This window comes from Falco naumanni, chromosome Z (genome assembly GCF_017639655.2).
Source record: "Falco naumanni isolate bFalNau1 chromosome Z, bFalNau1.pat, whole genome shotgun sequence".
NCBI lineage: Eukaryota > Metazoa > Chordata > Aves > Falconiformes > Falconidae > Falco > Falco naumanni.
In genome coordinates, this window is record NC_054080.1 from 74,948,914 (window position 1) to 74,962,867 (window position 13,954).

General features: G+C 57.0%; 1 protein-coding gene across 1 annotated transcript; it reads left to right on the forward strand.

Moving 5' to 3' along the window:
- On the forward strand, positions 1-12,710 carry LOC121080752. Its single transcript, XM_040578875.1, has 9 exons — positions 1-112; positions 4,549-4,797; positions 6,644-6,934; positions 7,194-7,291; positions 7,553-7,745; positions 8,363-8,462; positions 8,853-8,899; positions 9,305-9,376; positions 12,577-12,710. Exons 1-9 carry the CDS (start codon positions 1-3, stop codon positions 12,708-12,710), a joined length of 1,296 nt encoding a protein of 431 aa, XP_040434809.1.
- Positions 12,711-13,954: the final 1,244 nt, after the last annotated feature.

The window sequence follows — 13,954 nt, forward strand, 5'->3', positions numbered from 1 at the left end:
ATGGCCCTGCAAGGGCTGGCTCTGGCCTTTCTCCTGGTCCTTGCTCCTGTGCTGCTTGCGTGGGAACCAAAGGACTCTGGTCCCAAGAATCATGGGGAACCCAAGGAAGCAGGTAACGGTGGGTTGTGCCTCTCTTAGAGAAAAGGTTTTGATGCTCCTCTACCTGCACACTTGTTATGTGGCTTTACCTCATTGAGCCCACAATGGCTGCGTTGGGGAGGTCTGAAGCTGGTGTCTGCATCAATCCTGAGACACTGGGGCATCCGTCAGGTTGTGGTGGGGTGAAGTTTTTTTGGGGGATGGAGGGAAGCAGGTCTCAGCATGGGAGCTGCAATGTCTCTCTGGGGAGCAGGTGGTATCCCTGAGAGCAGAGGGGTGGCCAGTTCTCTGCATGGCAGACAGATGAAGCCGGGGCAATCAGAGCAGTGGTGGCCTTCCTGGGGCAATCAGGACAGCATCCCTATTGCAGAAGGCGGTGACAGTGGTGGTGTTCAGGAAAGATGTGGGGAGCTGTGAGATGAATCCCTGTGTCAGCTGGGATGCCTGCTGTGTTCTGTAGTCCCTGAGGAGGTTGGGGGAGCTGTAGTTCAGGGGGGTTGTTCTTTAACAGCATTTTTGTGCTCTTTCTCTGTGTCAGGAGCACTAGAGGCACCTCCTGGGTCTTCCTCTGGAGAATATGGGCTTTCCTATGGAGACTGTGTGCTGTGTCCTGGGGTTGCCAGTACTTGTTGAGATCCCCATGGGATACAGTAGACTGGCTGGTCTTTGCACCAGGGGCTAGGGGGATTGAGGTGTGAGTCATCCTCTCTGCGGGAAACTGGAAGAAGAAGTGGCTTGCCAAGTTTTTGGATGAGTCACGTTACCATGTTGCTGGTGGCTGGAAGGATGCTGCCATTCCAGCAGTGGGCAGCCCTCAGCTCTCCAGGGCAGGATACAGCCTGTTCCCCTTGAGCCATCAGCAGCTCCTGCCCCATTCTCCCATTCCCCAAGCCTGTCACTGAGAAACCGTCTTGATAGTCACAGCTCTCCCCTTGTTGGCCTGAGGAACCCCAGCTGGAGGAGGCTGTGATGGGCGCAGTAGAGACATTGGTTTCAAGTGGCTGGGGAAGATTCCTTGGCGTTGTGTCTGCAGAAGAGGTGTGGGACACCAAATTGAGGTTCTGGCTGTTACCCTCCACCATGACACCGGCAGCACTGAAGGATGCTGTTGGAGTCTGAGTTATGGTTAGCCCAGCAGAGCTTCCCGCAGGGGCAGAGCTTGCTACCACCTGTCTGCAGAGGAAAGCTGTGGTGTCAAGCCAAGCTCCCTTGAGGGCTTTTGCTGTGTTGTTCAAGCATCATCAAGTAAACACGTCTGCTTTTTCACTTTCTCTTGGTGACCTGTGCCCTTGCTAGCTGGGGATAGCCATCAACATCTGAATGACCTGCATGCACTTTCTAGACCAGACCTCAACCACAAGGGCTTGTGTTACTTGCTACACTGCCTATGGCCCAGTTTTCTCACCGTCCTCTCCCCACTGGGGACTGCATGAGGCAGCCTCATGCTCGATTGTATTCACTTGCTACATCCCCTCCTGTACCTTTGCCTTGGCAGCTGTTTCTTCGCTGGCTCTTTTTGTTGATTCTACTCCCTTAGGAGTGCAACCTGCTTGTCTCTGTGTCCTCTTGCATTGTGGGCCACCATCAGATTCCTGATGGAGGCAGGCTGTGCTGTTCCTGCATCCTCCGTCCTCCTTCTGTGCAAGGGTGTTTCTGCCTAGCCTTTTAGATTGTAGAGCATCTCAGGGACAGGCAGCCTTTGGGACCTGTTTCCTACAAGTACCAATAGGAAAAAACCATTCCTTCCCACAGGTGGGTATCTGCTCTTTGAAGCATGGTTCATTCTCCTGCAGCACAGGGACCTCCTCTCCTGGTGTCCCTGGTCAAATGCTTGGTGCTGTGCAGGTAGCCCAAACTCTGATGGGGTAGGAAGGATCCTGGATGTCATTCTGGGGCAGGAGTGTGAGGGAATGTGTGAGGCTTCAGAGCGGTTGATTGATGGGGCAGCAGAAGGTGTGTGCTGGGGATGCATAACTAGGCTCAGACTGGGTCGAAGGGTTCGTTTGTCAAGGCTTTTGGCTGTCAAGTGTGTGATCTGAGGGTGCTGAAAGGGATCCACCTGCAGGGGAAGAAGTTTCCTACCTGGAAAACGCATGTGGTCCCAAAGGACAGGGGTGGTGGCCATTGTCCTTTGCAGTGGAGGGACAGGGTGCATGACGGAGATGATGGTGTGAAAACCTGCTACAAGGTAAGGGGAGTGTGGTGATGCTGGTGTTCTAGTGTAAGGGATTGCAGCCTCATGAGTGCTGCCTGCCAGCAAGCAGACAGTTGTAGAGAGATGTGCAGCTGAAGAGGGCTGTGTCATCCTGCTTTAGGGGAGGCCACCTCCTACCCTGATACCTTCTCATGCCCCTTGTTTGTGCTGGGTGAGCAAATCTAGGGGACATGTCTACCAAGGCACAACAAAGCAGTCCCGTTTTGGGTGAAGTGCAGAGAAAAGGCTGGGTGCATGGGGTGGGGTGTGAGCTTCGTGGCCAGTGCTGTGAATTTACATGTGGAGGTCTGAGGACAGGCTGCTGGCAGCTGCCTGGTGGGCCAGAGGTGGGAGGGTGAGCAATGCCAGCATCCACCCTCTGGCTCTGGCTCTCCCCCAGCTCCTGCCTCTGGGGGACAGCGCGAGGGGAGAGCGGCAGCCGCCGCGCTGCTGGATCCCTTTGGCCGGGACCCCTCCACAGCACCTGTGTGGGCAGGAGGGCCAGCGGGTAACCCGCCTGCTCCGCACCTGAGGGTGCAAGGAGTATTAATGCCCCTGGGGTCCAGGGCCGCATCCTGGGAGGTGCTCATCTCTGCCGGCCCTCTGAAGGGAGGGGGACCAGCAGCCCTCTGTACGGGGCCTCCCCCCCCCCCCCCCCCCCCGAGGACACTGCTGGAGCCCAGCGGTGCTCAGGGCTCTCCCTCACGGCCTTTGCACACAGGAAGGTGTGAAGTCCCCTCCGACTGGGACCCCAGGCTGCAGTTCACCCCGGAGCAGAGCAGCTACGCCTTGAACGATTCGGTGCAGCTGAGCTGTGCTGGGGAGTATGTGCCATCGGTCCCCCACATCAGATGCGTTTCCAGAGGGATGCAGACCTTGTGGAACGAGACTGCTACCTGCAAGGGTAAGCATAGCCCCCCGTCACCCTGGCCCGGGGTCCTGCCCTGGGGGCAGACCCCCCGTGACATGGTCGTGCTCCAGCCTCACCCGGTGACAGGCCAGGAGCGGGAGATGCAGATGCTTTGGCTTTCTCCACTGTCCTGGCAGTGCCCAGGCATCTTCTATCTCAGTCCCTTGCTGCGGGCAGCTGCCGGGTCTGTGCTCCTGGGGAGGGGTTCCAAGGGGGAAGCCTTGCTGGCCAGTGTCTTCTGGCTCCAGATGGAGAGCTGCAGCTGCGAGGCAGGGAGGAGGAGGAGGAGCAGTTAGAGGGCTGCAGCTTGAGGCTTCGGCTCTTTGAGCTGCTCGAGAGTCCCGTGTTCCCCTGGGAAGCCTCTCTGAGGGTTGGGTGAGCTCTGGTGGGGGAGGCTGTCACTGCTGCACTGTTCAGCTGGACACGAGGGGGGCCAAGAGAACAGGGTGTCAAGCACCCCGTGCGTAGCTGGAACCCAGGGAAGGCTTGGGAGTCCTGGAGATAGGGGTGATGACAAGCCCTGTGCCCCTGGACAGTGCCTGCACACACGGTGCTCCCAGAGGTGCTCCCTCGGCTCTGTGTCAGGGTGAGTGCTCAGAGTCATGGGGAGGGGAGAGCTGTCCCAAGCCTCCTCTTGTCACCTCCCCAAAATACCCCTCACCCAATCTTACCTCTGATGGACACATGCCAACGGCCTGTTTGGTGGGACCCAAGACCCCAGATGGCACCAGTGCTTGGGCATGACAAAAAGAATGAGGAAGTGACTCTGAGCTGCAGCGGTGGTTTCCAGCCACCCTTCACCCACGTCCAACGTGCAGGGGAGCTCAGCCACTGAACTACTCTGCATCTGTAAATGGAGATGCGTGGCTCAGGAGGAAAAGCAGTGATGCCGGGGTCCCCATTCAGGGAAACATAGTGTACATGGGTAAGCAGGGTGTCAGGAGGTGCCTCCTATGGAGCTTCTGTGGTCAAATCCCACCCCATTCATCCACCTCTGAGCACTGACCATCACCACTGTGGACAGGGATGCGCTTCTGATGCCTGATCAGGGCCACTCAGATCTCCCTGTTTCTGATACCTGGGACCTTTCCTCAACTGAATTCTGGCACATCCTCATCCACCACCTTCCTGGGCAGGCCCCAGCCCTGGCTGACCCTCACCCACAAGGAGAGCTCCATCCTAACAAGCCCCACTGAGGGGTCACATCCTGTCAGATGGGTGCGTCACCTTCCCTCTCCCTTCAGGGACCAGAGGAATTGCTGGGGATTGCTGATACCCCACCACCTACCCCTGACCCTCCTCAAAACATCCTGACCCAACTAACACCCACTTTCACCTCTTCCAGAAATGTGCCAAAGGCCCCGCTGGGACTCAAGACTCCGACTGACACCAGACCAGAAAAATTACAGGAAGAACGAAGAAGTGATGCTGAGTTGCCCTGATGGTTTCCAGCCAGCCTTCACCCATGTCAAATGTGCGAGGGAAGTGCAGTCCATCAGTCACGGGAAACCTGTATACAGGGAGGTTTGGACTGGAAGGGACAGCAGAGGCAGATGGATCAACATTCAGCCCATGTTAAATGTGGAGTGCATTGGTAAGGGAGGCATGAGTAGCTCTCCTGACCACCCCACTCTGCCCTTCTTGAGCAGGGGAAGGTGGGCTGTACCTGCACGGGAGGTTCCAGGCTGTCTGCCTGCCTGGGGAAATGGTATATGCCGCTGAAGGCGGCGTTAAGGCAGCCCCTGAGCCTGCCCTGTTCCTGCCCCAGGGCTCTGGGAAGCCTTGGTGGGAGGTGGCTGGTACCAGCCTCTGTTTCTCAGTGTCCCACAAGGAAGGGGCTTTGGGATTGAGGTAGGGGGTAGTGGACAGAGCTGCCCATGCCAGGCAAAGAGCCCAGTATGCAGGGCTCCAGACTGTGGTTTGTGGGTGGCTGGGATGTTCCTGGTCAAGGTGTGTGGGTGGCGTGGGGTTCCCTGAGGGATTCTGGCAAGAGCATGTGCAAAGAAGACATGGGCTACAGTGCTGTAGGTCTGACAGGCATTTGTGGCGCAGGTCATTCAGGGTTTGGGGGATCACAGGACTCTGCTCCCTGTGTCCTCTCAACCTGTACAGGCAGGGCAAAGTCCTGGCCTCCTCTTCATGTGTTGGTCTCCCCTCCCAGTCTCTGCTGCATGCTATCATTGCAGCAGACAGCTTTTGGGTTCAGGCTTTGTTGCCTTCTCAGGTGGATTCAACATGTTGTCCTCCATGAGGGATGAACAGGGCACCAAGATCAAATGCTGGTCCATCAGTCTCCATGCAAATGCGAGTCCCTTGTGGGTGCTCCCAGTCCCTAGAGCTCCAGCTCCTCCTGGCCTTTTCCCAGAGGCGTAGGGGAAGCAGCATAGAGCCCTTCTTGGCCTCGTCCCCTCGCTGAGGATGTGGTGTGGGAGGGCTGCTATGTATGGTGATCTGGAGCTCCATCCCTCACCCTGCTGTGCCAGCAGTGGGATCCCCTACTCCATCCCCTGGCATGCCCTGTGGGGCCACCATCTGCCCTGCTAAAGCCTTCCCATCTTGTTGGTGCAGAGAAATGCCAGAAGCCCCAGTGGGACCCCAAGTTTATCTTTGACCAAGATCAGGACACCTTTAACCCAAATGAAGTGGTGAAGATGAGATGCCCTGAGGGGCACTGGCCTCCTCCCATGGAGATCAAATGCATGAAGCTGGACCCAGAGGAAGGCTCCATGATTCCTCAGAGCAGCTGGTTTGTAAGGAACAGCACGGGTCTCTGGCACCGTGTGAAGGGGAGCTTGACCTGTGTGGGTAAGTGAGCAAACCAGCAACACTCTCAGTGCTCAGTCTGTTCTCCCCAGGCAGGGAGAGCAGTGTTGCATGTGTCCTACAGTATTAGTATCCTGTGTTTGGGGTGGTCAGGGCATGGTGCAGGCATTCACTCCAGAGAAAACTGCTGCTGATGCACCCCAGGTTTGTGTCCCCACTGCTGGCAGCTGGGGAACCCTGCACAGTGCTGAGGGGGACATGCCCCTGCTGCTGTGTGTAGTGTGCCGGGCAGTGTGTCCAGGCAGTCAGATGGGTCTGCTTGGAGAAGATAACAATAGCCGAGGAGCAGGAAGACAGGGACCTGCTCTGAATGCTGGATTTGCTGAAAGGGACAAGTCACCAGATCAGGTGCTAGCCCCAGGGTGGAAGCTGCATACAAGTGCTTGCTCTTACTCTCCCACACAACCACTGCGGCACCCAGAGTACCCCTGGGAATGTTCCAGGGCCAGAGGAAGGCTCAGGCAGTGCTGGAGTGTGGTCTGCGAGAAGGCGGGATGACCTGATCCCCACTGTGCTGGGGACACGCTAGTGAGGGAGCGGTGGGGATGATGGAGGTTGGATGGAAGGCTGGGAGGGGAAGGGAAGGGAGTGACCCTCTCGCAATGTTTCCTTCACAGATGTCCTCCAGGTTGTCCCTGAGACCTTGGAGATTTCAAGCACCAGCATCAAACTGAACTGGACCTGCAGGCTCCCTGACACCTGCCAGCACATTCGGGCCACATGCCGGCTGGAAGAGCCTTCCTCCCCTCCCTGTGAGGCTGAGGAGGTGAAGGGAGAGGAGCTGCTACGTGGCTGGAAGGGAACATTTTCCTGTCCGCCTCTGCAGCCCTTCACTGTCTACACCGTCACCATCTCACTGCCACCCAGCACGATCCTGTACACACGGCTTCTGAGGACAAAGGAAACGGGTATGCTTACACGAGATGTAAAGGTGCCCTTTGCCTGGCAGCTCAGCCTGATAATCTGCTCCCCACAGTGATGGTCCTGGGATCAGGGCTGCTTAGATCCCGTGGGGCTGTGGGGAAGGGGCTGTGCAGGGCCCTGGAACACAGCATGTCCCCCCCTCACTCTTCCCTTCCCTATTGCTGCTGCTGTGGCTCATGCAGCCTTTGTGGGGGAAAAATCCTTGCTGGCCGCATGTGTGACCCCATCCTCCTGCTCTTCCAGTGCCGGACAAACTGGAGAAGCTGAGGCTGGATCCCAACACAGGGTCCCTCAAGTGGAAGGCACTGCCCTCCTGCAAAGGGGAGATCATTGGATACCAGGTACCAGGGGACCGCAGAGTCCCCGTGGTCACCCTTACCTTGCCAGGCACCTCCTTGCCTGGAGCTCTGTGGAGACAGCCTGGGGAGAGGTGTGAGCCTTCCTCAGCCAGGGCCCACCAGCTCTACAGCACTGTAGTTGTTCTGGTGGGGTCAGGTCCCCTCCTGTCCCCAGCCAGCTGTAGCACCCCTCTCTCCAGAGCTGCCCAGAGCAGGAGTGGGAGGTTGGGGCTGCTCCCAACCAGTTCCCTGTCCTTGCTCTAGCTGAACATCACGGCCAGGAGAGCATATGATGGCAGCTTCCTTGAATTCAAGCAAGTGTTGGTGAATCAGTCTGTCACCAAGTACACGCTGCCTCATCAGGCACCTGGAAGCAAATACTTGGTGACAGTGCAGGGCCTCACGGCGGCTGGTTCTGGGGCTGCATCACTGCTGGAATTTCAAACCTACGTCTCAGGTAATGTTTTTTCTGCCCTGAGTCTGGCTGAAGTGGTCTCCTGGGAGCAAGTGCTGAGCATGGATCAGCTTCCAGAGCTGTGTGTGCACCCCTCCTGTCCCCACCAAGACAGAGGCAGGGAACATGGGCCCCCTGAGAGCCTGACTCAGCAGTGGGGGCTGTGGGGCTGGGTGACTCCTGCTTTGAGGGGGTCCATCATCTTGTCCCCAGAGCTGCTGCATTGCTTCAACCCCTGTTTGTGCCTGCAAGAACAGAGGGGGGCCCTCCACTCTTACACCAAAGAAGACGATACCCATCCCTGCTTTTGGGTACACTTGGGGCTCAGGGTCATGGGGTCTGTGCGCCCTCTTGCTGTGCACAGCTTGATTGAGTGGGCTTCCATATCCCCCGACTATGTACAGGAGATGGGCCTCCAAGGCCTCCCTCCTTCTGCCTTGCCCAGCATATGTGAAGGCAAGGGAAGGCTGTGTCTCGCTGCCCATCCCTGCAGCAGCCAGGACAGCAGAGCCTGGACACACGTGTCTACACATATGCACATGCCCAATGCCAAGGTCGGGGTCATTGCTGACGCATGGCCCAGGCTGTGGCACACACTCCCAGCTGTGTGTTAGTTGCAGGGCAGCCTCTGGACCTGTGGCCTGGGCTGGTGGTCATTGTGGTGGTGGTGGTGGTGCTGGTCCTCCTGTCTGCGGGGATCCTGTGGCTTGTGCTGTCCAGGTGAGTAGGCAGGAGACTTGGAGCTGCTGCTCTGCCTCAGGCCGTGCTGTGCTGTGGGGTGGCTGGGGATTGAAAGGGCTGATCCCACCCTTCTGCAGGTGCAGAGGATGCAGCTGCCTGGTTCTACCATAGCAGGGCTCCTGGCTGGGGCTCATAAGCATTTTCCGTGGGGCTGGAGCAGGAACCATGTGTGCTCAGGGACCCCCTGGCTTCTTGGTGTTGCAGCCACCGCTGCTATCTCCTGGAATCTTGGTGGGCAATGCCTGCCAGGTCATGAGTGGCCCAGAGGGAGGGTGTGCAGAGCCCTCCATGCCTCTGCTGCTGGGTTCAGCAGGGATTTGGGTCAGGTCAGCTTCTCCCCTGACTCAGGACCACCCTTTGCCTTCCCAGGAAAAGAAAAGCCTTGCCCAGCAAAGCTGAGGATGACCATTATACAGGTAGGATCCCCACCACAGAGATGGCTGTAAGGCTGGGGTTGGAGTTGGATGGGGAGCAAGTCTATTGTAGAAGAGCCTGTTGTGACCCCGGGGTGGTTTCAGGCAGCCCACCTGCCTCTGGGTGACCTGCCAGAGCAGTGTGTCCCACACTATCCCTTGGCTATCCCCAGCCAAGAGCCTTCTCCGTCTGCCTCTTCCAGCAGCTCTGGCTGGTGTCCCCCTGCAGTGCCAGTAAGGGTTGGGACCTGCGCCTCGTGCTTGCCCTGCTCAGGGGAGCAGCACCCTGCCAGTGTTTGTCCCAGGGTGTCCCACAGCCTCCAGCGCTGCTGCCTGTCTGGGTCTGCCCTGCTCCTTCTCCTGCGGCCTCTGGTCCCTCAGTCTGTTTCTGTTGTGTTGTCCCCCCAGAGCTTCAGCCCTATGAGAATCTGGATACTTACTGCATGATAAGAGAGACTCTTCTGGCAGTGGAAGACGCGGGTAGGAAATGTATTGCCCTGCCTGTGTTCCCACACATGTCAGGGACAGGTTGGAAAATGGCAGTTGTGATGATGTGAACTCTCCACACTGCTGAGGGTACACAGCAGCTTCTGCCCTGGGTGTCCTTGGTCTCTGCAGGTAAAGGTGGCTGGTCTGGAGAGCTGTTGCCCAAGACCCTGCCTACCCCGAGGTCCTCAAGAAAGTCAGAGCAATGAGGGAGAGAAGATGGAGCAGATGTCTGAGGCTCAGTGCTGATGGCAATTCCCATATCCCCTTCTTGAGGCTTGGTCCTCCACCACTGGAAGCAGGGCCCAGTCTGTGCTGGATTATTGCTCCCCCTTCAATTTGCTCCCCTATCAGGCTCAACTGTCCTCTGTCACAGAGCAGGAGCATCCCAAAGCCTGGGATGACCTGCTTGTGCCAGCAAGGACATGTTCTGGTAGTCCTCCAGCATCCTGGAAAAGCTGCCTGACCCTCATCCTGTTGCCCTGCAACTGTCCTCTAAGACTGAAGCAACTCTCTGGGTCCCAACCCCTCTTTCCCCACTCTGAATCCCCACATCCATCTAGGCCTCCACCTCTGCTTGAGTTTGGCCCAGTCACACTGTCCTTGCAGCTGTGCTGCTGTGTCCAAAAAACCAATAAATTGTTCTGGTTTGCAGGGGGTGCTTGCCCCACAGCAGCTCTCATCTTTGTCTTGGTTCCTCCCTGTTTTGTGTGTGAAAATCCTATGAATCTTCATGGAGGATGGACTAGGCTTTTCCAGCCCCAGGTAGCCCTGGGGAAGCACACCTGAGAAGTGGTGTGCTCCCAGTGCAATGCTTTGTGTTGCTACTTTCCCTCCTCCCCATCCTACAGGTAGTACAGTCCCAGCCACACCTAGCTGGACCTCTGTGTCCATCTGTGACACCTTCTGTGGGTCCTGGTGCTTATTTCCCATTTTGTGAGGTGTAGTTGACCCTGGCCCTCCTGGGAAATTCCCATCCTGCAGCCTTTGGATCTACTCATCTCAGTGACTGCTGCTGCCTCAACGTGGCCACCAGCAGCCACTGCCTATCCTGCATTACGGGATGCTGGTGCCCAGTGCAGCTTGGAGGTTGAGCAACAGCCTGCAGTTCCTCCTTGGTGACAAGCACACTGCTTGAAGATGGGGCAATTGACCACCATCTCTTCTCCAGCCTTTTTATTGGCCTGGGATGACCTACATGTGACAGTAAAGACATGTTTTGACAGTCCCTCATATGAGCTGTCCGATCAGCACTGTTATACATGCAGCTGGGCACTTGGACAAAACATCTCCTTCAGTGGACTTTCATTGGTGTGACCTGCATTCCTGATGGAGCTGCTCTCGATAGGTGCTGGGAAGAGAGGGAAAGAGGGGGCTTAACACCTATATTGGGTCTGGCTGAGCCCCCCAGCAGCCCTCATAGTGCTGTGCTTTGTGCTGATAGCAAGAAAGGCGGTGATAACACACCGGTGTTTGGGCTACTGCTGAGCAGCGCTCACACAGCATCTGGGCTGTCCCTCCAACATTCCCCCCTCACCAGCAGGCTGGGGGTGGGCAGGTTCTTGCATAACTTTTGATTTTGCTTTCATTAAACTGCCTTTACCTTGACCCACAAGGTTTCTTCATCTTATTTTCTTATTTTCTACTGAGCAGGGTAGAGATAGAGCAGCTTGGTGGGCAAATGGCATCCAGCCAAGGTCAGCCCACCACAGTCCTTTCTGGCACCCAATGTCAAGCTTGAGACAGTGGCAGTTGTATACAAAGTGAGCCATAGCTGTGGTAATCAAGTGGATCAAGTGCAAGCTCCTATGTGGGTCACGGAGTCTGCTAGCTGGACGGCTTATCTCTATTTTGTGAAGTTTGGGAATGAGTCAAGGGAAACAACGGCTGTGTGCTTTGCCCTGGCATAGATGGCCTTTCTGCGCTGTGGGAGTGATTTTGTGGGGGGCGTGAAGGAACTTGGGGCCGAGCTAGCACAAACAATGACGATGTGCTTTGCCCTGGCATTGATGCCTTTGCTGTCCTGGGGTCGCTATCTTGTGGAGAAGATGAGGGAATACACCTCCCTCTCCGTGCCCAGGAGTGATGTGGATGGTTTTGTTATGCGGGATCCTGAGGTCCTGGCTCACCCTTATGTGAGCTGTTCAATACTGTTACTAAATACTGTTGGCATATTATGGGTTTTGTGGACTTTGGTCTCACCCTGGTGTAAGAGGAGACAACTTCTGTGTGAGGCAATACAGAAATGTGCCCTGAGACGGCTGGTCCCGGGGTGGCAATGTGTGTGGAAGGATTTAGGCAGATTCCTAGGATGGGCATCACTTCCCATAGCCAGGGGCTTTGCACCTGATGGATGCGCTCTGTGCTGGGTAACCAGCTGGCTGGGTGGCTGAGCCCAGAGAGTGGTGGGGAGTGGAGTTACATCCAGCTGGTGGCTGGTCACAGGTGGTGTTCCCCAGGGCTCGGTGCTGGGGCCAGTCCTGTTCCGTATCTTTATCAGTGATCTGGACGAGGGGATCTAGCACACCCTCACCAAGTTCACCGGTGACCCCCAGCTGGGGGGAGCGTTGATCTGCGGGAGGGCAGGAGGCTCTGCAGGGGGGTCTGGGCAGGCTGGAGCGATGGGCCCAGGCCAGTTGTGTGAGGTTCAACCAGGCTCAGTGCTGGGTCCTGCCCGTGGGTCACACCAGCCCCCCCGCAGCGCTGCAGGCTGGGGGCAGGGGGCTGGGAACTGCCTGGGGGGAAAGGGCCTGGGGGGGCTGGTCGGCAGCTGGCTGGGCATGAGCCCCCCGTGTGCCCAGGTGGCCAAGGAGGCCACCAGCATCCTGGCTGGTGCCGGGAACAGCGTGGCCAGCAGGGCCAGGGCAGTGCTGTCCCCCTGCCCTGGGCACTGGCGAGGCCGCCCCTCGACTCCTGTGTTCAGGTTGGGCCCCTCACTGCCAGGGGGACGCAGAGGGGCTGCAGCGTGTCCAGAGACGGGCAGGGGGCTGGGATAAGGCTCCGGTGCTGGGCTAATGGGGCCAATGATCAGCAACTGTGAGGCAAAGAAGCCCAACAGCTGGGATCCCTTGCTAGAACCTGAGGATCCGGGAGAAGCATTGGAAAAGAGGCAGCAATCTGCAGTCTCTGGAGACAGCTCCTTTCAGGTGTGAGGGCGAGATATCCATTCAAGGAAGCTCTCACGAACTCCCCAGGAAAGTGGACTACTGCACATGAAGGCATCCAGTACCTGAGGGAACTAGCAGTACTAGCAGCCATCTACAACGATCTAGACGATGAGGAGGTCTCCAAAGATCCAGAGGATGTCCTGTGCACACGGGCCATGTGAGGAAGGTGATTCAAAGTGCCCCGATATCACATTCTAACAGCTTGGCAGCGATGTATTGCCTGGCTATGGGTACACCAGCTGTGGAGAAATGGTCTTCTTGGCTCCAAAACTTGGAAGAACATCTCTGCGCTCCCTCATCCCTACGGGCCAGCACCTTGGCTGCCAGGGGTGCCCCAAGAAACCAGTGCTCTGCTGCCCCAACCAGAGGGAAAGGCAGCCCCAGGCACGTGCCGCACGGTGCACTGTGGTTCTGCCTGCGTGAGCAGGAGAGGACATGAGGAGGTGGGATGGTGAACCCACCTTTAAGCGGGAAGCCTGTGTTAATGAACCGAGAGGGAAGACAGCTGTTAAGAAGGGGTCACCCACGAGAGCTGTTGGCACAGTGGCTGCAGAGACACAAGAAGGCAATCAACGGTCTGCCAGACACAGAAGAACTGAGGTCAGCTCTCCTGATCCTGGTGAGGGGGACTTCTGGTCCGGCACTGCAAGGGTCAGACAGTGAGTACTCTGAGCAGGAACAGGAATGGAGGGTCCCTGCCTTCAGCCGGGTGGAGGAAAGGGGTGACCGGGTATACCGGCCATGTGGATTCAATGGCCTGGCACATCAGAGCCACAGAAGTATAAGGCTTTGGTAGTCACTGGTGCGCTGCCTGTCTGCCGATAGGATGTAAAGAATAACATATTTTGTTTTCCTTTGCTTCCACATGCGTGACATTTGCTATTGCTTCATTAAACTGCCTTTATCTTGACCAACAAGTGGTTTTTTCATCTTATTTTCTGCTGAGGACAGCAGTGATAGAGCAGCTTGGTGGGCACCTAGCATCCAGCCAAGATCAACCTGCTGCAGCCCTGTGTGACTGCTGCTGGGTGAGCAAGGGGAATACACTGAATTTGGGTATGGGGAAACAGAGGGTTGGTCTGTGCTCCTGCCACCTCCTGGGATGCCCTGCTCCCCACTGTGTATCCTTGTACCTCATCAGACCCAGGGCTATCAGACTCTTCCTGCTCTGACCAGACAAATGATAAAGACTCATGGCTGGAGCGGGCTGCCTGCCCCTCCAGCTCCTGCCCAGTCCCCTCATTGCCATCACGGGTTCATGTTCCCTCTGGGGTTCTGAGCTGTCTGCACCTTGTTGGAGCAAGGCCATGCGCTGGGCTTTTGTGGCCTGGAGCTGTGGCTGACAGCCTCCCCAGGCCTTCAGGGCTGTGCTGGGCAGCTCTGCCATGAGTTTGGGTGGGGTGTG